The sequence below is a fragment of the Neopelma chrysocephalum genome, unplaced genomic scaffold (genome assembly GCF_003984885.1).
Source record: "Neopelma chrysocephalum unplaced genomic scaffold, ASM398488v2 Primary Assembly neopelma1_367, whole genome shotgun sequence".
Lineage (NCBI taxonomy): Eukaryota > Metazoa > Chordata > Aves > Passeriformes > Pipridae > Neopelma > Neopelma chrysocephalum.
Genome location: NW_020898031.1, coordinates 1,147,234 through 1,168,822, shown reverse-complemented (window position 1 = coordinate 1,168,822; position 21,589 = coordinate 1,147,234). Strand labels below are relative to the sequence as shown.

The 21,589-nt window shown below is 46.4% G+C and overlaps 1 protein-coding gene across 2 annotated transcripts in view; it reads left to right on the top strand.

Annotated features, from left to right (window-relative positions):
* The window catches only part of KAT6A (lysine acetyltransferase 6A), a 29,097-nt gene extending 8,071 nt beyond the window's left edge, over positions 1 to 21,026 (top strand). Inside the window, exons 3-17 of one of the 2 annotated variants that reach the window (XM_027706286.1) lie at positions 2,591 to 2,699; positions 3,270 to 3,385; positions 3,689 to 3,770; positions 4,533 to 4,668; positions 5,507 to 5,820; positions 6,482 to 6,600; positions 7,334 to 7,449; positions 8,260 to 8,401; positions 8,847 to 9,008; positions 9,576 to 9,669; positions 10,094 to 10,325; positions 11,275 to 11,485; positions 12,122 to 12,811; positions 13,547 to 13,862; positions 15,963 to 21,026. In XM_027706286.1, coding sequence (XP_027562087.1) covers positions 2,591 to 2,699; positions 3,270 to 3,385; positions 3,689 to 3,770; positions 4,533 to 4,668; positions 5,507 to 5,820; positions 6,482 to 6,600; positions 7,334 to 7,449; positions 8,260 to 8,401; positions 8,847 to 9,008; positions 9,576 to 9,669; positions 10,094 to 10,325; positions 11,275 to 11,485; positions 12,122 to 12,811; positions 13,547 to 13,862; positions 15,963 to 18,550 — 5,427 coding nt within the window. In that variant the 3' untranslated portion in view covers positions 18,551 to 21,026. Of the gene's footprint in view, positions 1 to 2,590; positions 2,700 to 3,269; positions 3,386 to 3,688; positions 3,771 to 4,532; positions 4,669 to 5,506; positions 5,821 to 6,481; positions 6,601 to 7,333; positions 7,450 to 8,259; positions 8,402 to 8,846; positions 9,009 to 9,575; positions 9,670 to 10,093; positions 10,326 to 11,274; positions 11,486 to 11,616; positions 11,695 to 12,121; positions 12,812 to 13,546; positions 13,863 to 15,962 lie in introns of those variants that run through there. The other variant, XR_003537685.1, reaches the window with a different exon arrangement.
* Positions 21,027 to 21,589: the final 563 nt, after the last annotated feature.

Below are 21,589 nucleotides of genomic sequence, written 5' to 3'. Positions count from 1 at the left end.
CTTGTCCTTCCTTCTGTGTGCAATTTTCCTTTCCTTCCTTACATTTGTTTTAATATAGCCTCCTGTTTTAGGCCATCATTCTGCCATAGAAATAAGCTTCTTTCTTTCAAGTGAGACTCAACAAGTGAATTGGAGACAATATCCATTTGCACAGGCAAAGAGCACACATGTGTTATGGTACCAGTTTTTCTTGGGTGTATTAAAATATATTTAGCATTGTTTTCTTGAGCACAAACAGTATTTTACGGAATTTCTGTTTTTACTCTGTTGCTTCATATTTTTTCTTCACCAGACTGTCTGGAGAGAACATTAAAAATTGTGATTTGGTAACTTAGACAGAAGAAGGGTTAGTTATTAACCATTGCTGCCACAGGTTGATACTACTAAGTAGTATTTCCCAAATTATCCACTTTTCTCCATATACAACAGAAAACCCCACATGATTAGTAAAATTACTTTGACAATCTGAAATCCATTGGTTCTGATTTTACTGAGGCATGGAGCTGAAGTGGTTTTCTTCCCCAACCACTGATCCAAAAGGCCTGGAATCCAGGCTTTGTGCTGCCCTCCTCACTGGAACATGTTTCCTCATGTTTTAAATAATTTTCTTCATGTGGTGTAGGTTGTAGTTCCCCTCTGGCTTTTCTGGTTCATCTGCTTCAGCTTTTGAGGCAGACCTTTGCACCAGCCTGGGCCATTTGCAGTGAGGAGTGGTGCTTGTTTGGGAACAGACCCACAGAACAGCAGGGCCTGCTGTGAATTCTCAGCAGCCACCTCTCAGTGCCCCCCAGGGCTCACATTCCGGGGGCTACAGAGCACAGCAAAGGAAGAAGAGTGTTGGTGTGAGTGTCTGTGTTCCTTTTCCACTGGTGTAACTCACACCCACTGACCCCAACCCCAGGAACCCCAGAGCACGTGTGTGATGTGGGCACAGCCAGTCCTGGTGCCCAGTGATGCCCGGGGTGGTCAATGCAGGGAGTGAAGTGCATCCATGGGGACACTGGGGCTGCAGGCTGGGCTGGGAGTCCTCAGGAGCTCCTGCTTCGCTGTTCCTGAACCAGGAGCACCAGGAAGCAGCTGGATGGGCCCAAACTGGGGCTGTAACATCATTACACACACAGACACACTCTTTCCATGGGCACTTGTCCGTGGTTGCCTTTAGGAGGGGGCACCGTGGGTGACTCCGGGGAGCACATTTGGTTCCTGGATCCCCTTTGTGTAGTAACAACATGTGCTGGGAGGCTGGCAGGCTGCAAGACACTGTCAGCCCAATTTGTTCTGGCTGCCTCCCTCGCTGAGGCTGGTGACATCACACAGATAGATGTGCTCGCGAGCAAAACAGCAGAAGGAGTTGAATGTCTGCCAAAAACCCGCAGTATAAAACTGAGCTGGCTGCTTCCAGTCTTGTTTTCACCAATCTTTCATTGTGTGCTTGCGTTTTCCACTTGCCAGGATGTTCTTTGCTGAACAAACACAGCAGCACTGAAATCCCTCCATACTTAGCATAACAGTCTCACACAGAAAGGGAGTCCTTTTGGAGGAGTAGCCTGATCTCCACATTCAAAATTAGTCCAATTTAATTACTTACTCTAAAACATTTTGAATGGTGGTAGAACCATCCCCCCATCTGTAGGTGATTTTTTTTTAAAATGTGGTGAAGTCTTTGCTTGTCAGAGGTGGTAAACACGGGAAACATTGAAGCTGCGAGGGATAGTCTTTAATCTGGTTCTTCCAAACCTGGACAGTGTTTGCATGTGGACATCCAAATGGGAAGGACTGTGGGGATGAACAGGGTGTGCACAAATACTGTTTCTGACAGAGGATTGTACACCACCCCCCCATAAAATAACCCTCATGGATTTGAGGCAGATAAAAAAGAAACAGGGGGTCAAAGTGTATGGTTTCCTCCTGGGAAGAAAATATTGTAGTCTTTCAGATCAAAAAGTCAGCCCAGAAATGCCAGCAGCACTCACTGGTGGTGATAATGCAGCTGCACTGTTGGACTGATGTTTGTGGGGGGCACTTTTTGGGATGTCAGCAGCCTGGGGTAGTGGAAGGTGTCCCTGCCCCGGGCAGGGGTGTGGAACTGGATGATCTTTAAGGTCCCTTCCCAACCCAACCATCCTGTGATTCTGTGATTCCATAGTGCAACTTTAATGTCACATTGGCTCTAACTTTGAGTTAGACAAACAGTTTACTGGTTTTTAAGAATGTGAGATTTAACCATATGTGCAGGGAAATGGATGCTCTTGAATGTTCAGTCCCACGAAAGTTTATTAATAAATATTGCTTTTTACCTTCTGTCTGAAGGACCATTACCATGTAGTTGAGATTCTCTGTGAAACTTCACGATGACACGTGACTGAAATGAACATAAAAAGTGCTGGTGTTAACAGTTGTACACTTTGGAGTGCTGACTTCTGCCCAGGTTACAGTTAGTGCTGCACTGAGTGTGAGAACCGAGTAAAATCTGTGAGATGTGGTGCACATCACAACAGTTTAGATGATCTGTAGATGTCTGTGTCACTTTGTGTGTTAGGATTTGTTCCCTCGAGTCACTCAGTGCCTTTGTTGTCCCTTTTCCTCACAGCCTGTTGCTGAACCAATTCCAATTTGCAGTTTCTGCCTTGGTACAAAAGAGCAAAACCGGGAGAAGAAGCCTGAAGAGCTCATCTCTTGTGCTGACTGTGGCAACAGTGGTAGGTGACCCTTTACAGAGCTGCTGGTGCTGATCCCTTCCCTTGGGGCAGAGGAGCTTGTCCAGTGCCTGCTTCTGTCCCACCCTCGTGGGGAGGACCCGCCTGGTGAGACCTTTGCCATGTAACACAGAGGAGTCTCGTGCAGTGACTGCTGCTGACCCAGACCTGGGAGGAATCTGCTCCTGGGGCAGAGAGTGCAGTTAGTTCAGCTGGTCCTTGTGCTTTCAGAGGGGAGACAGTTCAGTCGAGTCAGCCTCAAATAGTTCATTTGGCTCCTGAAAGTGTCTTTAAAAATATGGCAACAAAGACCAGTTTTATCATGTTTCTCAGTTCAGTTGTGAAGAATTACCTTTGTGTTCTTTTGTGTGTGGACCTGCCACTTGCAATCTGGGGCATTGGTTTTGTGTTGTAAGTAGATAAGAATAGAAGCATCTAAAAATAGGAGTATCTGGATAACCCAAACTCTGCGTGGGAATCCACAAGTGACCCAGCAATGTCTCTGTGAGCTCTCTGTGACCATCCCCAGCAGCAGGATGGTTTCACTGGTGTGCTCTGCCCCCATTCCCACAGGTCATCCGTCCTGCCTGAAGTTCTCCCCGGAGCTGACGGTGCGGGTGAAGGCCCTGCGGTGGCAGTGCATCGAGTGCAAGACCTGCAGCTCCTGTCGAGACCAGGGCAAGAATGCTGTGAGTGCAGGGCTGGGGCTGCAGGGCTGGGGCTGCAGGGCTGGGGCTGCAGGGCTGGGGCTGCAGGGGGAGCACAGCAGCCCTGGGGCTGTTCTGTTCAACTACACAATAAAACCTTCTGGAGGCAAAGACTTGCAGCTTTTGTTTGAGTCTGGGAGTCCTTCTGAGACCTGTGGAATACCTTGATATGTCTGCAGATAGAAGCTGTGCCTGTTCTCTGGGCTGGTGATGGGTTAGAGGAGGGCTTGGTGCTGGTGCACATCCAAGGAGAGGTTCATTGGTTCACTCCCTCTGTCTCCCCAGGATAACATGCTCTTCTGTGACTCCTGCGACCGTGGCTTTCACATGGAATGCTGCGACCCTCCTCTCACCAGGATGCCAAAAGGTGAGGACTGTGTCATGAAAAGGATGATTTTAAGATGATGTGGGAAGAGATCAGTGGGTAGACAGGGCTTCCACTTACTTAGTCCTCTTTTAGCTACTTTTAGCTGCATTTGGCTTGTTTTTTATGGAATTGCTTTTCAGGTATTAGAAACCAGAGAAGGGTCAGAGCTTCACATCCAGATTTTCCACTATCTCCTGCTTCCTGTACTTTACTGTCTGTGAAGGGTTTTGAAAAAAAATCTTTGAGATTTGAAGGAATAGAAGTGATCCCTGCAGGTTAAAAGGATCAACTTCCATTTGAATGAGTAGCCTCGTCCAAAAGAAAGAGATGGAGTTAGAAGTTTTTGAAGTCACATTCAGTTGGACAGTAGAGTATCCCAGACAAATGAGCTTTCGGTCAGAAAGCAGGTTATCTATGGAAAATTCTTCCTTGGTAGTTATAAGAAAATTTTCCTATAGAAGATAGTTGGAAGTAGTACAGTCATAAGCAGATAAAGGGATAATTAACCATTAAATTATGGTTTTTTGATGACGTGCTGCCAATTAAAGAGATTTCCTTCATGTTTGGAACTATTTGGGGTGTGGGGAGTATTAACTCAAGTTTAGATTGTTGAAGCATACACATAATTTCTCTTACCCCTATATGTGCAATCCAGGCCTATGGTGCCATTCCTGCTCTTACTCTCAGAAGGCCTGTGGGCTGTAATTCTGCTTTTTGAGCTGTATGTCTCTTGCATTCAGTGGTGGGGACTCTGCCTTGCAGGTATGTGGATCTGTCAGATCTGTCGGCCCCGGAAGAAGGGGAGGAAGCTGTTACAGAAGAAGGCAGCTCAGATCAAGAGACGCTACGCCAACCCCATCGGGCGGCCCAAGAACAGGCTAAAGAATCAAAACACAACGTAAGTTCTGCAGGGAAGAGTGAAATGTGAGATCCTGGAGGACAGGGGGGATTTCTGCAGTGTCTGCTTTGCCTTGTGGGAAGATTTCTTTTACAATTAAGAGCTGTTCATTAGTCTTTAATACAGATTTTCTGAAAAGGGCTGTGAAAGACTAGAAGTAACTTCTAGGGCAGTCCCTCTAAGAAGTGTTGAATACTCAGTTCTCTCATAAAATCCTTTAGGTTGGAAAAGACCCCCAAGATCATTGAGTCCAACTTTATCCCAGCACCACTGTGTTCACCACTCCCCATATCCCCAAGCCACACCACACACCTCTTGAATACTTTCAAGAGAGTTTTAAAATTTCCAACCTGAAAGATGGCAGCTGGTTGGAGAACGCTGTCCTCAGCTAAGCTGACCACCAGTGGTGAAGGTTCTTAGGTGATATGTGTCCTGCACGCATTAACTTTTTGTGTTCTTACAGCAATTTCTGATCAGTGCAAAAACTCTGACAAGTGACAAGTGTAAATGTGTAATGACTGCAGAAACTGAAGCCTTGTGTGCAGTGTATTCATTCTGGTTACCAATTCCAAAGTTTAATGTTGTATTAAATGTGGTGAAAATCTCTTGTTTATATTCAGATTAATTTCTCATAATGTTCAGTGTGGAGAAAACCATCCCAGTGCTTCTCCTGAGGGGTTCAAATGCTGCTCCCGTGGGGTGCACAGGGTCTCTGCTGCTGCAGTTTTAAATCCCTCAGGTCCTGTTCAGTTGGTGTGGGGCTGGCAGGTGGGTCAGGGAGGGTGGCAGTGCCCTCCCCAGCTCTCCTGGCCACATCTCTGCCCTTCCCACCCTGCAGGTCAAAAGGCCCCTTCAGCAAAGTCCGCGCGGGGCCGGGTCGGGGCCGGAAGCGCAAGATGACCCTGTCCGGGCAGGCCCCGGGGGCAGAGGGGGGATACCTGGAGCAGACAGATGTCCTGGACTTCTGCAGAGATGGCAGCAACACCCTCAAGTTCAACAAGAAAACCAAAGGGCTCATAGATGGCCTTACTAAATTCTTCACTCCCTCCCCCGACGGACGGAAAGCTCGAGGGGAGGTGGTCGACTATTCCCAGCAGTACAGGATCAGGAAAAAGGGTACCAGGAAATCCAGCACTTCAGAATGGCCCACAGGTAAAGATCTTTCACCCTGCCAATGTAAGTATCCTGTACACCAAGCAAATGTTCAAAGGCTAGGATGTTGAAGTGAGTGGAATTGCTGGAGAGTGGAGACTCTGAGCTGCAGTTCAACACTCAAATGCAGCTTTCTTTGGTGCACTGAGGTAGAACCAGTTGGAAAAAGGAAGTGATCCTAGAGACCTTTGCCTCTTTATATGTGATTGCAAGGTCTGTTGAGGGATTAAATGATTACAGTGAGGTAAAATGCCCTAGAAGACATGCTAAATTATGTCACATTTGAAAGAGGTAACATAGGGAGTGGTTAATGAAAATAAGAGCAGCAGTGTAGAAGTGGGAAATGGGAAATGGGTGATTCAAACCAGGCTGACAGACCGTGAGTTTCTGATCCGTGGTCTGGGCTTGGTTCTCAGGTTTCTCAGCCATAGAGGGGCCTGTTTGTGCAGTTTGGCATCTTCTGGCTGGAAAGCATCCCTTCCCTTCTTCTGAATGCAGTTCTGCTTTCCTGGTTCTTTCTCTGTGGTCCCAAATCTGAATAGAAAATCCCATCAAAAAACCCTGGCAGGGTGTCTGAATGCAGCCAGGTGTTGTTTGGTGCTCTAAAGGCAAGCACTTTTTTGTAAATGTAGGTGAAGACAATTTTCTCTCTTGTTTACAGACAATCAGGATGGCTGGGATGGAAAACAAGAAAATGAGGACCGTTTTTTTGGGAGCCAGGATGTCTTAAATGAAAAAGACATGGAGTTGTTCAGAGATATTCAGGAACAAGCACTGCAGGTAAAGTTAAATTTTGGCATTTTGGGATAAAATCCTCGTGACTTAAGAAAACATTTGTTTTCTTTGAAGGCAGAGCATTTAGTTTCCTTATTTTTGGGTGCCATAATAGATGCAGTTACTATCAGAGTGGCAGAAAGGAAATAAAGCATGTATAAGTCATTAAAAAGTACTCTTTTTGCTGTTTTTTCTTCTTATAAATGTGAGGTGGTTTTTAATTCTTCTGCACTTGTGATGATAAGGAGGTGGCTGCACCCTGAACGTTGGTTTGGTAGCTGCTACATTCACAGTAGTACATCCAGTCTCAAAACTGGGAAGACACTGATGCATTATGTTAAATACTTGCATATTCCAGTTTTTAACCTCGGGAGCAGCTTGTGTTTCTGTTCTGGGCTGTTGAAATAACAGGAAAGGAAATTACAATGAGACTAAAGAAAGATTGTGTTAAACTTCACTGTGTGCTAATCTGCATTTAAAACTCTGCCATGCAGCAGTGGGGAAGGCAGTGGAGGTTTGTGGTGTGACAGTGCTTATAATTCTTTTTGTGAATCATGTGGTTCCTTGAAGTGTGACTGGCACTGGGTTTAGTGTCAGAAAACAACATCTGCATCTTGCTGGTTCTCTCTGAGTTTGAGTAGGATGGACTGTGGAGATAAGAATGTTTTAATTTATTTCAGCTTAGAAGTCTTTCACTTGGAAATTCATGAAAACTTGTTTGTTTTTTTCCCTTGCATAGAAAGTAGGGGTGACTGGGCCTCCTGACCCCCAGGTCCGCTGCCCCTCTGTCATTGAGTTTGGCAAATATGAAATCCAGACCTGGTATTCCTCCCCATACCCCCAGGAGTACTCGAGGTAAGACTCTGGGTTCTGCCTCAGTGTTTGTGGGTTCTGTGCTCCTGCAGGCACAGGAACCTCTCACACTTTGGTGTCTGGAGGGTGGTTGTGCTGGGCTGCGTGTGGCTGTTCTGAGGTTCTCTTACCTGAGACCTTTGCAAACTGTTTAAACTGCAAACTCTTCAAACTCCAACTTTGTTCTGAAAGAGGAATGACTTCTAAGGGCTATAACTAGAGGAAGAAAATTAAGTGAAGCTCTTTATTCATCATTTAATAAGAACACATGGTCTGTCATGAGGAGTTATTGCAGCTGTACTAAAGCCATTGGAGGTAACTGCAAACAGCAATTCCTGCCCAGGCTGGAGTGTGTAACTGGAGTTAAATCCAACAGTGGCAGGACACTGGCTCTGCAGTTGTTCATGTCAGTGTGACCCAGTGCTCAGGGGTGTGTCCATATTCTGTGGGGAGGAGGGAAGGGAGGAATGGGAACTGTTCATCTCATCCATCCCAGATCACTGTGCAAAACTGGGAGGGATTACTTTGCTTTTATAGGATTGAATCGATGCCTCTGTTTCTTCTGGCATAACTTAATACTGTAAATGTAATGATGCAGGACATTAGGACACTTTTTAAATGTGCATTTGTTACAGAAGAAGTAAATGCCATGGCTTTAACTATGGTGAGGTGGTTTTGCCTATGATTAGCACATTACACGAGGTCAGTGTTCACTGGGTTTGTTGTCAGCAAGTTCTCAGTCTGCAGGAGTGAGGAATTTTATACACAAGTCTGTATCTTCAGTCTCTGACCTTTCTTTGCCTTTGCTTACAGGCTACCTAAGTTGTACCTTTGTGAATTCTGTCTAAAGTATATGAAAAGCAGAACTATTCTCCAACAGCATATGAAAAAATGTGGCTGGTTTCATCCTCCAGCCAATGAAATTTACAGGAAAAACAATATTTCAGTCTTTGAGGTAAGTTTGAAAACTAAGTCACTCACTTTTATCTATAAAATAGGATCTTCAGCACCTAATTGTGTGATAAGATTTTCACAACCCAAAAGATCTTCGTTCTTGAAACATTCAGTTGCCAAGAGTGAAGAACTATGAGCAAGCAGGAGTGGGAACTGACCTTGTATGTAGATTATTCATCCACAAAACAGGAGAAAACTCACTTTGTAAAAATGTGTTTCTTTCATTTTAGGAAAATTAATTTTAAGTTGTCCCTTAAGCTAATGAATGTAACAGGAATTGGTCCCAGCCTTTGTTCTGGGGCAGTTTCAAGTCCTTTGAGACACCACCTGGAGCAGAGGAGTCTTCCTCTCATGTTATCCCTTTTAACCCCCCGGGGACACTCAGGTGGAGCACGAGCTTGCCTGGCAGCACGTGGGGTGACAGAGCTTTCCCTCCTGTCTGTCAGGTTGATGGCAATGTCAGCACAATCTACTGCCAGAATCTGTGCTTGTTAGCCAAGCTCTTCTTGGACCACAAGACTCTCTATTACGACGTGGAGCCATTTCTCTTCTATGTGCTGACCCAGAACGATGTCAAGGGCTGTCACCTTGTTGGCTACTTTTCCAAGGTGAGTGTTTGAGTACAAACTGTTTGCTGGGCTCAGAAATGCTGCTTTGGAGTCTTCACTTCTTGTAATTTTTGGGGCTCTTGCATTTTACGTAATAAATTATGTAATACAGGTGTAGGCATCTGTTGCAACCAGATTTCTTTTATGTTACATTCAGAGACCACCAGTTAGTAAACCCAGGTTTCCTCAGAATGTTGAATAGCATATATTTGCTGAGGAACTTGTACTGCAGCCAGTGGTTAAAGAAGAGCTCTTCAAATGACTTCCTGCTCTTGGTGGAGATGGGGAGTACTGTTTGTGAGATAAACAGAATTACCAACTGTTCTGTCTCACCTTTCTTCTGTGAATACATTGTTTTCCAAACAAGTTTGGCAATTTTGCACCTCGTTTGAAACCTTTTATTTTTTTGAGGGAACAGGACCAAGATTTCAGATAGGCCTTTTCTTAAGATTTTTTATCTTTTGTTTGTGGCTTCCCCTCTCACTTTTTGCTGTAAAATTACTTAGGAACGTGTACAGAACAACTCCTACTATTTCTCACCGTTCTTCTGCTTTTCTTTTCCACCAGGAAAAACACTGCCAGCAGAAGTACAACGTTTCCTGTATAATGATTCTTCCACAATACCAGCGTAAGGGCTATGGCAGGTTCCTCATCGACTTCAGTAAGAAACTTTACTTGTTTTAGTCTTTGTCTTTCCATGTCTTAAAGAAGGACTTAACAGTGGAAGTGGATGTATTAGTTTTAAGTGGCTAAAATGGGTTTTTCCTCTGTCCTTTCCAACGTTGCTGTTGCAGCTGTGCTTGGGGCTGGTGCAGGTTCTGGGCAGGCTCCTGCTGCCATCTCGTGGCACTGCCTACAACCAGTGTCTGATGGCAGCAGAGCTCAGATTCTCACACTTGAGCCTTGAATAACAGGAGTTTAAACAAACAAATAAAAAATTGACCGAACAATTTGGAGAATCCTTCAAAGTTATCATCTGTATCTTGTAGGCAGCATTCAGCTGCTTTCTGGAGAAATGCCTTTGCAGAAGTTGGGGTGGAAACAGAAGGTATTTTTTTGAAACCTTTTCCCTGTGTGTCCTTCAGGCTATTTGCTTTCAAAGCGTGAGGGCCAAGCAGGATCCCCAGAGAAGCCCCTGTCAGACCTGGGGCGCCTCTCATACATGGCTTACTGGAAAAGTGTCATATTGGAGTGCCTTTATCATCAACGTGACAAGCAATTGAGCATCAAGAAGCTGAGCAAGCTGACTGGGATCTGCCCTCAAGACATCACTTCCACCCTCCATCACCTGCGGATGCTCGACTTCCGCAGTGACCAGTGAGTACAGGAGCCTCTGGAACCCCAGGGGCCTTCAGGGGGATTGCAGTGAGGTTTAGTGGGGCTGGGAGACAGGGCACATGTAGAAAGCCTGATTTCATTTAAGACTTTAGTGTCCAGGTACTGACTGTAGAGATTATGGTGCTCATTTACAATGCAAGAAGTGCCAGAGCTGGGTCAGGTGTCCAGCTGTGCAGCACTGCAGGTGTGGAGCTGCAGAGGAACTTGCAGCTGGGAGAGAAAGCAAGCTGGTCCCTTGGTCATGTTCTCTTGGGGTCCCTCAGCAAAATCAGTGGAATATCCTCACAAAACAGAGCAAAGAACAGCAGCTTCCCTTCTCTGAAGGGAGCTCTGCTCCTTATTCTCAGTTCCTGAGCAGACAGTTGTTTCTGAGCTGTTTCCCTCCTTTTCTCTGCATCTCAAAAATGCCATAAACTGTGTGGGATAACATGGAATGCTTGAAGAGTGGGATAGGTCACTGGGAGAAATGAGGTTTATTTCCTCATTTCACAGTATACTTTAACCAGTGATATTGCTCCCAGCCCCCTGAATAAAATTCACTTATGATAGCAAGACTAAAACTTCTTAAGTGGTTCTTTTATTACCCTTTAGTACCTTTCACCTCATATTGCCAGTTCCCCAAAAGCCATACCCCTTGTCTATTTAAGTGTCATAAAAGTGATACTCTGCAGCTCAGTGTTACCCATGGCAGGATAAAGGCTTCACCATTAACAAGAAATGAAAGAATTTAGTGTTTCCTCAGCTGTGAGGTGGTTTCTCTGGTAGTGTGATGGTGCTGGAAATTGTGCAGTTTTAATGAGCTCTGTGTCCTCTGAAGTTGTTCGTGGCAGCACTGACTGAGAGCACCCAGGTTTTCCTGTAACACGTCTGTTCCACGTGCCAGCACGTGCAGTGTGTCCCCTGTTACTGATGGAGTGTTGCTGCCCAGGTTTGTGATCGTCCGCCGGGAGAAGCTGATCCAGGAGCACATGGCCAAGCTCAGGACCAACGTCCGGCCCATCGACGTGGACGCAGAGTGTCTGCGCTGGACGCCCGTCATCGTCTCCAACTCCGTGGTCTCTGAGGATGAGGAGGAGGAGACAGAGGATGGTGAAAATGAAGAGCAACAACAGCAGAAAGAAAAGGATCCAGAGACCAGTGTAAGAGTGAATCTGTTCCTCCAGGGGGGCACGTGGTTTACCCTCGGTGCTTTTGCAGGCAGTGCTAACAAAGTTTGAGCGTTTGTCATAATCATAAAAAGCAATAAGTTGATGTATCTTTATGGTTTCAGGTTAGAAAATAAAAATAGAGAAAACGTGGAGGCATAGTCTGGAGAACAGTCCTTGAAGGGGTTGCACTCTCACACCAGGTGATCAGCACTGACTAGAATACTGAGGCAAATTATCTGCTGTTACATTAAGCTAATTGTGCATTTCAATGGGAAAATAGATTCAAGTTTGTCTCACTTTTTTCTTGAAAATGGCCCAAACACGGTGTTGGAAGGTAGCAAGGTGATGGTTGGTGTTCCAGCCTGCCACCGAGTGGCTGCTGCTGACTGCAGTCAGTTAATTGGGAGGCTAATTGAGGTGCATTATCACCAGTGAGGAAAGGAGTAGCAGGTGGCACTTCTTGAATCTCATAAAGGTCAATTCTTCTTTTTAATCTCGGATCCTTAAAAGTCACTCTTGTTAAACTTTTCTGACTTTTTGCTTGAGAGCTTTTGTGGAGTCAAATTCAGGACAGACATGCCTGCTGAAATAGGAAGTGTGAAATCTGTTTGGTTTTGTTTCAATCAGATGGTAAAATCCGTGTCATGGGAGAAGAAAGAGCAGGAGCCTTACTCACCTCCGGAGAGCGAAAAAAAGCCCGACATCGTCGCTCCGGCCAACTCCGCGCGAGCAGACAAGCACATCTTCCCCCTGGACAGTCTTCCTGCCAACAGCCAGCCCTCCCGGAGGGGGCGGTGGAACCGCAAGAGCAAAAAGCTGCGAGAGCCCTTCGGTGAGCAGGAGCCGGCCCTGCCCGGGGAGGACAAGGCGGCGCTGCCCAGCGGGAGATGCAGCGAGTGCGAGGAGAAATCAGCGGCCTCACGGGGCCGCTGCAGCGACTGCGAGGAGAAGTCGGCCCTGCAGGGGAGGTGTGGGGAGTGCGAGGAGAAGTCTCCAGCCTTGAGGGGCCGCTATGCTGAGGATGAGGAGAAGTCCCCGGGTCCCCAGGGCCAGTACGGCAAAGGGGAGAAGGCGGCGGTTCCCCGCCGGCGGCACAGCGAGGGCGTGGAGAGGTGGAGGGGGCAGCTGAAGAAGAACACGGAGCCACCCAAGTGCAGGTTCCCAGAGGACTGTGACAGGTTACCCCGGCGCTACAGCGACAGCGACAGGGCCCTGCTGAGGTGTTTCAGTGAGAGCAGTGAGGAGGAGGACGATGAGCCCGTGAGCCCTCGGTCCAGCTCCCCGCCCGTCCTCACCAAGCCGACGTTGAAACGGAAGGTGTGTGCATTGTTTCCTCTTGGCTCTGGCTGGATCATGCAGTCGGTTTGGTCAGGATGTTGGGGCTTTCTGAAGGATGGTGCAGTTCATGAGGTCTGTGTTAAGTGGACAGGTGGCACATGCTCAGTGTTCCAGAACTCTCTCTGAAGTCCTACTGACTTTTTTTAGTGGTGGTTTTTGTTGAATCGGGGGTAGGAGTTTGGGGTTTTTTAATTCTATCTCGTGCCTTGGGTTATTTTTCTACCTTGGTTATTAAAGTTTTACTCAGTTATGCAAAATAGAAAAAGATATGGTCCTACTTATGAAAGAAGCTTGCAAACCACAAATGCTCTCTAAACAACTGAAATCACAGCATAAAGTCTTTGAAATTATTTACTGTGGAGGTGGAGATGTGAATTCTATCAGCGTGACTAAGCAGATCCTCTCTTGGTGGGAAGCTGCGCTAAAAAGTTCTCTCCTATATCATCTTTGCAGCTTATTCTAAACTATTCACCTCTGTGTTGTGGTGTCTCTGAACTCCAGCTGTTATGGATGGGCTGTGAACCTCAGCTGTTTAAATTCTAACTGATGGCAGGTGCTCATCAGTGTTTCTGGTGAATTTTGGGTTCCAGGGGGGAGCCCTCTGGTCCTGCTTGGGCCGCTGAACTCTGCCATTCCTTTCTTTTCGTGTTTATCAGTGTTTTGTTTCTGCCTCCCTTGCTGAAATGCCTTCTCTTTTCCCACATTCCCCCCCAGAAGCCCATCCTGCACCGCAAGAGGCGCGTGCGCAAGCGCAAACACCACAACAGCAGCGTCGTCACCGAGACCATCTCCGAGACCACCGAGGTGCTGGACGAGCCCTTCGAGGACTCGGACTCCGAGCGGCCCATGCCCCGACTGGAGCCCACCTTTGAGATCGAGGAGGAGGAGGAGGAGGAGGAGGACGAGGAGGAGGAGAGTGAACTCTTGTCCAGTGGATACTTTCGGCACTTGGCCCCACCAGACCCGCTCAGGCACAGACCCTCTTCCAAGAGGAAGTCCAAAGACGAGGAGGAGTCTGATGACAATAATGGTACGTTTGGAGGTGTGCTGGTGAAAGTTTGATGTGGTAACAGCTCAGGACAGAACAAGTTGCTTACCTTGTCCTGTACCTTCTGGCCCAAATGTAGGGTAGGCATAAATTACCAGTTCAAACCAGCCTCAAGCACTCCCAAGTTTTATGAAAATGCATTTAACTATCTCATTAGCCATGAGCTGATCACAGGCTTATCCTTGTGATTCAGCTTTCCTAATGGAATTTGTATCTGTGATTGTGGGAGAACCTACAGAGCAGGGTCACTCACAGAAATAAAATGAACATGAACTGGGAGCCCTCAATTCTCCATAACAAAGGGAAATATTAAATTGTCTCTTCTGAGATCCTCTTCTTCATCACATTGCATGTTCAGGCACTCAGCTTCTCACATCTCCTTGAAGTTCTCTGAACCTTCAGTTCACAAAATAAAATTATTTGGTTGAGACTGGTTGTGTAGAGTCCACAGAAGCAGCATCTGTCATTAGATGCTCCATTAGCAATCTTCGTTATGGCTGTTTCCTTGATGGGCTGCACAGTGCAAAACAGCCAAGTAAAAACCTGTATGAGAAACAAGTATGGTGCCATTATCCCACAATAAAAAACTGTTACTGGAACGAACTCATTAATTTATGGCTTTCAACGAGGCTGTGGTTACCAGAAGAGAATTTTTCTTTAAAAGTACTTAAATACTAAAAGCTTCAGTATGATCATAGCACAGTTTACTATCTGTTTAGCATCAGTTACCCTTAAATCCTTACAACAGCATAGAACTATATTGATTTAGTTCAAACACGTGCTGATAGAGCATTAAGTTTGCTTAGTGGGAAGATATGCACAGTCATCTTATACCATTGTTTTTTAAATTCTGTTGTGGTCAGATTACTCATTAAATACATTTTTGTGGTACTCAAGCAACCATTAATAAGACTGTAGGGCTGGGGACAGAGCTGTTAGACCAGTTGTTTTCAGTCTTTTGTGCTCTTCTGAATGTTTTCTGGTGGAGATGCAGATCCCTTTAGAGATTCCACTCACATACATTGTTTTATAAAATAAATCAATGATTTTTAACTGTCTTTTGCAGACTACAAATAGTCCATAGAGTGCCCAGGGATCAAAAGTAGTATTTGGAAAGCCACTGTTTTAACTCACACCTGTTACATACTACAATGATAAATTTCTTGCTCACCTATTTTATAAATACTTGTCACTTGGTGCTTTCTGTTCCCTTGTCTCATTTCTGTTGCCTTTTTTAATTTCCCCTGACTTCTGCAATTTTGTCAGAACCTGTGAGGTAATAAGCAGTAAGCACACTATTTTAGGGTGTTCTGTTCCTGACATCAAACAGGATCTGTTGGCTGCTCTTGCCTTTAATGCAGGTGGGGATTTGAGGCCAGTTTTTAATAAGGGTCAGGTGTTCTAGGAGACAGAAGGTGTTCTGTGGTGTGGAAAACAAAGCTTTTTCTCTGTGTTCTACCAATTCTGTGCAACTTGAGCAGCGTTGTGTGGGGGAAGGTGAAGCTCAGTAAAAGGCTGAACTGTGTTATTTTACTTTCCCTTGTTCAGTCTGTAAGTTTTACTGTGAATGTGATAAATCTCATCTGCTGTAGCAGATATGAAATGGGAAAGACAGGGAAGAGAAATAGTGATTTATTTTTTTTAGGAGGTGGATTTTATTCTTAAGGGTTTAAGTGTTAATGCTTTAACAAATACTACGAATACAGATCTAAATGGAAACACGTTTTTATTGTAACTTCACGTGTTCCCCTACGCTGCAGCACTTCCATTTGTGAACATATTTTATCAGTAAAATCTGTCTTTTCAGGGCTTTATTGTATAGCATAGAGCTTAATTGGAATTGTGTATAAAGGCTCAGAGATTTGAACATTCAGAATCTTGAAAGCATTGTTATTCTTTGAAAATGCAGTGTGCATCATGCTTGCTAATGAGCAGACCTTGATCCTCCTTGTTGCTCTTCACAATAAATTTCCAAGCTAATGTTGAAGTTGATAAACATGTTGGGTGTGCTTGGGAAGGCTCCCAGGAATGCTCAGGTCAAACAAAAACGTTTGAACGGTGTCTTTCAATTTGTGTTTTCAGGTAACCCCCCTCTGAAACCGTTGTCTCTGCTGAGGAAATGCGAAGCAAAGGATTCTTCACTTGAGCCAGACACTTCCACACCCCTGAAAAAGAAGAAGGGATGGCCAAAAGGGAAAAGCCGAAAACCAGTCCACTGGAAGAAAAGACCTGGTCGAAAACCAGGTTTTAAACTGACCCAGGAAGAGGTGCCACCACCAGTTCAGGATGAAGGAGCTGATGAAGCAGCAGCGAATTCAAAACCAGGGCGTAAGCCCAAAATCTCGGATAAAGAAGAATGTGTTGAGCAGAAAGAAGACCTGCCTCTCCTTGAGGAAAGGAAAGAGGAAGATGTGAATATGGAAGCAGAAGAGGTAGGAGAGGGAGAAGAGGAAGATATAGCCAGCAATGAAGTAAGAGCAGTTTCTCCTGTGGACAGCAACAGCAGTCCAGTGCCAGAAGTCAAAGAGCCTGAGATAGAAGAGGAAGTAGAGGAGAAGCCACGGGTTTTAGAAGAGCAGAGGCAATCAGAAGAGGAGCAGCAAGAACTCGATGAACCTGAGCACGACCATGAGGAAGAAGAGGAAGTTGCAGTGGTGACCAATGAAAATGAAGATCACGACGCTGACGACGAAGATGATGGTCATCTGGAGTCAGTGAAGAAAAAAGAACTGGAGGAACAGCCTGTTAGAGAAGGGGTCAAGGAAGAGCCTCAGGGGCAAGAATGTTTTTTAGAAACAAGCATACCAAGCAGTAGAGAAGATGCAAAAGAAAAAGATGAAGCAGAGGCAGATTCTGAGGAAGAGCAGGCTTCCAACGAGACATCAGTGGGCTCAGAGCACGTCCCTGGGTCTGAGGATGATCACGAAGAAGAACAAAGTAATAAAGAAGGGTTAATTGAATTAAAGGAAGAGGAAGAGATTCCTCATAGTGAACTAGATCTTGAAACTGTTCAAGCAGTCCAGTCCCTGACACAGGAGGAAAGCAATGAGCATGATGTAGCTTACCAGGACTGTGAGGAGACTCTTGCAGCTTGTCAGACTTTGCAGAGTTACACCCAGACTGAGGAGGACCCTCAGATATCGATGGTTGAAGACTGCCAGGCCTCAGAACACAACAGCCCAATCTCCTCTGTTCAGTCCCACCCCAGCCAGTCTGTGCGTTCTGTCAGCAGCCCAAACGTGCCTGCCCTGGAGAGCAGCTACACCCAGATCAGTCCTGAGCAGGGATCCCTGTCCGCACCCTCTATGCAGAACATGGAGACCAGCCCCATGATGGATGTGCCTTCAGTATCGGACCACTCCCAGCAGGTGGTGGATAGTGGCTTCAGTGACCTTGGCAGCATTGAGAGCACTACAGAGAATTATGAAAACCCCAGCAGCTACGACTCCACCATGGGAGGCAGCATTTGTGGAAATAACTCTTCCCAGAGCAGCTGTTCCTACGGAGGACTGTCTTCTTCCAGCAGCCTCACTCAGAACAGTTGTGTTGTCACTCAGCAAATGGCAAACATTGGCAGCAGTTGCAGCATGATGCAGCAAAACACTGTCCAGCCTGCAGCAAACTGTAATATCAAGTCACCTCAGAGCTGCGTGGTGGAAAGGCCCCCGAGCAACCAGCAACCGACGACGCAGCCCCAGCAGCAGCAGCCCCAGTCCCAGCAGCCACAGCCCCCCCCTCCGCCCCAGCAGCAGCCGCCGCTGTCCCAGTGTAGCATGAACAACAGCTTCACCCCGGCCCCCATGATCATGGAGATCCCCGAGTCGGGCGGCGCCGGCAACATCAGCATCTACGAGAGGATCCCGGGGGATTTCGGGGCCGGGAGCTACTCCCAGCCCTCGGCCACGTTCAGCCTGGCCAAGCTGCAGCAGCTGACCAACACCATCATGGACCCCCACGCCATGCCTTATAGCCATTCTCCTGCCGTGACCTCCTATGCAACCAGCGTGTCTCTGTCCAACACGGGGCTGGCCCAGCTGGCCCCCTCCCACCCCCTGGCCGGCGCCCCGCAAGCACAAGCCACCATGACCCCCCCGCCCAACCTGGCCCCCACCACCATGAACCTCACGTCGCCGCTGCTGCAGTGCAACATGTCGGCCGCCAACATCGGGCTGGGGCACGCGCAGCGCCTGCAGGGCCAGATGCCCGTCAAGGGGCACATCTCCATCCGCTCCAAGTCGGCGCCGCTGCCCTCGGCGCCCGCGCACCAGCAGCAGCTGTACGGGCGCAGCCCCCCGGCCGTGGCCATGCAGGCGGGACCCCGAGCCCTGGCCGTGCAGCGCGGCATGAACATGGGCGTCAACCTGATGCCCACGGCCCCCTACAACGTGAACTCCATGAACATGAACACCCTGAACGCCATGAACAGCTACCGCATGACGCAGCCCATGATGAACAGCAGTTACCATAGCAACCCTGCCTACATGAACCAGACAGCACAGTATCCTATGCAGATGCAGATGGGAATGATGGGCAGCCAGGCCTACACCCAGCAGCCTATGCAGCCAAACCCTCACGGGAACATGATGTACACGGGCCCCTCCCATCACAGCTACATGAACGCTGCCGGGGTGCCCAAGCAGTCCCTCAATGGACCGTACATGAGAAGATGAGCAAGATGAACTTGCGTCCTAAAAACTGAAATATATATAAATAAAGGAACCTTTTATACTGACAAACCAGAGAAAATGGACCTTTTTCCAGTTAAAATATTGCTGTAGATTTAGAGGGATTTTCTTTGGTTTATTTTATTTTTTAGGAAGCCTGGTCTTTATTTTTTTGATTTTTTTTTTGTTTGTTTATTTGTTTGTTTTTGTTTTCTTCACAATCCTCAAACATTTTACAGCTAAAATCATTTACAGATGTTTTTTAGAGAGGAAAACATGCACAAAATCTTTTCATAATTTAAAAAGAGCCTTACTTTGCTGACAAAGTGGACAGACTATGTGTAACAGTGAAATCATGTTCCTAAATTTTTTAAAAAATGTACGTCCTTCTCCCTCCCCTGTGCCCCTCTGTATGCAGTTTCTAGTGCTGCAGCCGTGTAAAATGTTTAACATCTCAAAGAATAACAACCCTTCCCTCTAAACCCCACTTAGCATTTCCTACTTCTAGCAGGAGGCACTTATTGGGAGACTTGGAAGGGGACACAGAGGATAAATGAAGATCTTTATTTCTGCAAGTCAGGAAAAATTTTTAATCTTTAATTTTCCCTGACTCCCTCACCCTCAGTAAAATTTGGAGTTAGGTGTAAACAATAAACTATTCACATTGGTGTTTTTGTAGATGAGTTAATTGAAATTGTATGTTTCATGCTGAAAATATGATGTAACTTTAAAGTGATCCCATTCCCCACCCAGCCGTGCCCGTGGACACACGTGTGGGGGCTGCACAACGTCCTGGCACGGAACTGCTGGAAGCACCTCAGGAGAGCTCCCAGAGAGCTCGTGTGTGTCCCCTGCACCGGGGGGACGGGGGCGATGGCTGCGGGGACAAGGATGTGGCTCCTGTGGGGACTCGGGGTCAGCCCCAGCTCCGGGGTCCCAACTGCTCTGTGTGTCCCTGGAAATGCTGAGGGTCTTGGCTCTGAGCTTGGGGTCGGGCTGAGCTCAGGAGCAGCTGCTTCCAGTTCTCTCTTGGCTTGGGAAGTGCTGGAACATGAAGTGTTTGGTGACTGGGAGCCCCGCGGGGTCCTTGTCCCTGTCCCATCTCTGGTCTGGGGTAGGAAGTTGCTGAATGTGCCACTCTCTGGGGGAGTCGGTGATGTGCTCCCTGATTCTCCCACTGTGTTTGATCCCCGTTTTATAGGAATAGCCCCACGTTTGATCTGGTGTGGGCAAAGAAGGGAATCGGCCTGTTTGACAGCAGTGAACCCGTCCCAGCACCGGAGCAGGATGGAGGCTGCAGGATTTTGCTGTTTGTTGCTGCATAATCCAATTTACATTCTTTTTGGCTACACTGCTGGCACGTCACCCAGTACAAAAAGGGACACCCTTTAATGTAAAGTTCTTTTTTTATTGTATATGAAGTAGAGATACAGACACATTAATAAGACTAATTTCTTTTGTTTTTAAACCAAAAGAGTCTAAAAGAAAGTTGGGGTTTTTTCAGATGCACTAAAATGGACTTTCCTCCAGTAACTGCTAACCATAAAAGGCAGAATTCAAAGGACTTCCACTTTTTATTTCTGTTTAATTTTGAGCATGTACAAGGCTGTGTAGGACCCCGTTTCTCTGTATATACTATTCCAGTTCCAAATAACCCGTGTAGAAAGCGCACTGTGCTGCCCTCTCTTCCTTGATCTTCAGCTGTGTCGCTGCTTCCTGGGGGTGGGGGTGGGTCTGAGACAGGAGGAGAAGCTGTTGAAATGAGGGCCGTGAATTTAGTTTGTTTGCTGTTATGTTTGGTTTGGTTTTGTATGGGTTTTTTTATCAATTGGGCAGCTCCCTTTTCCACAAGCCTTTGTGACTGTAGAACTATTGTAGAAAAAAAAGTTCTTTTCTATATATAAAAAGAAATTATCCAACGCAGTAATATTGGTACCTACCATTTTTTCACTTCTGTTTAAAAAAAAAAATGTATTTTTAGCAAGATAACTTGGGTAATCTTCTAAAAGAAATTAAAAAAAAAATCTCACAGTTAGTGACTTTGATGCCTTTTAAAAATAAGAGCTTTTTCATTTCATTCCATCTTTAAAATTTTTTATCTTTGTTGTAGAATATTAAAAACTATTTTAAGAAAGATAAAATTCTCTTTAAAGAGATCTCTAGAGTGTGTGAATAGGAGCTCCAGATGCCTCTAAAAGCCGCATGTACAAATGAAGCTGAGTCTATTCCTGTCTGTTTATATTTGCTTTTCCTGTTTTGTAACCTCTTTGTACTTTGTTCATGGTGACTTGTAAGCTAAAGGGGAAGGGGGTGCCCAGATGCCTTTGTAATTCTCCATGTCATACGCTCCTGGCTGGATGGTCTCCCTTCCTCTCCTTGTATGTAATATCACTTTTTTTTCCCCTTTCTAGCAAGTACTTTCAAAAGAACTCTGTACATTTTAACATAAAAAATAAATTATGTTGAGCCATTTTGGATGTCAGTTGTGCGTGTGGATTTTTTTTCTTCCACGTGGGTGGTGAATCCCTGATCCTTGGCCCTGGGAACACAGTTCCCTCTTGGCCTTTTCACCTGGAAGGGAGGTGACACTGGGAATTCACTCACAGATCTCTGTCAGAGCAGCCCCAGTGCCCACGGGCACCTCCCAAAGGCTCTGGCACAGAGGGGCCCTCATGGGGATGTCCTGAGAAAGTAAAACTGTCTATAAACCCCATTATTTGATCCCATAGGCTGCACTGTTCATTGTTGGTTAAAAAATGACAACAAACAAAACCCCACCCCCTGCTCGAGTGTGATGATAAATCCCACCCGTGGAGAGGGACTCAACAGGGAAAGGGATTTGGTTTGTTGGGTGTTTGGTTGTTTGTTTGTTTGGGTTTTTTTTGAGAGCCTTGCCAAGCCAAGACGTTGAGCTCTGGCTGTCCTGAAGTGCCAAAGGACCTTTGGTACCTGAGAGCAGGGTGGGATCAGCTCTGCAGGCTCTGCTCGTGCTGGGGAAGGGGGAGAGCTGCTCTGTTCAGCACTGCCACGTTTGCTCTGAATTGG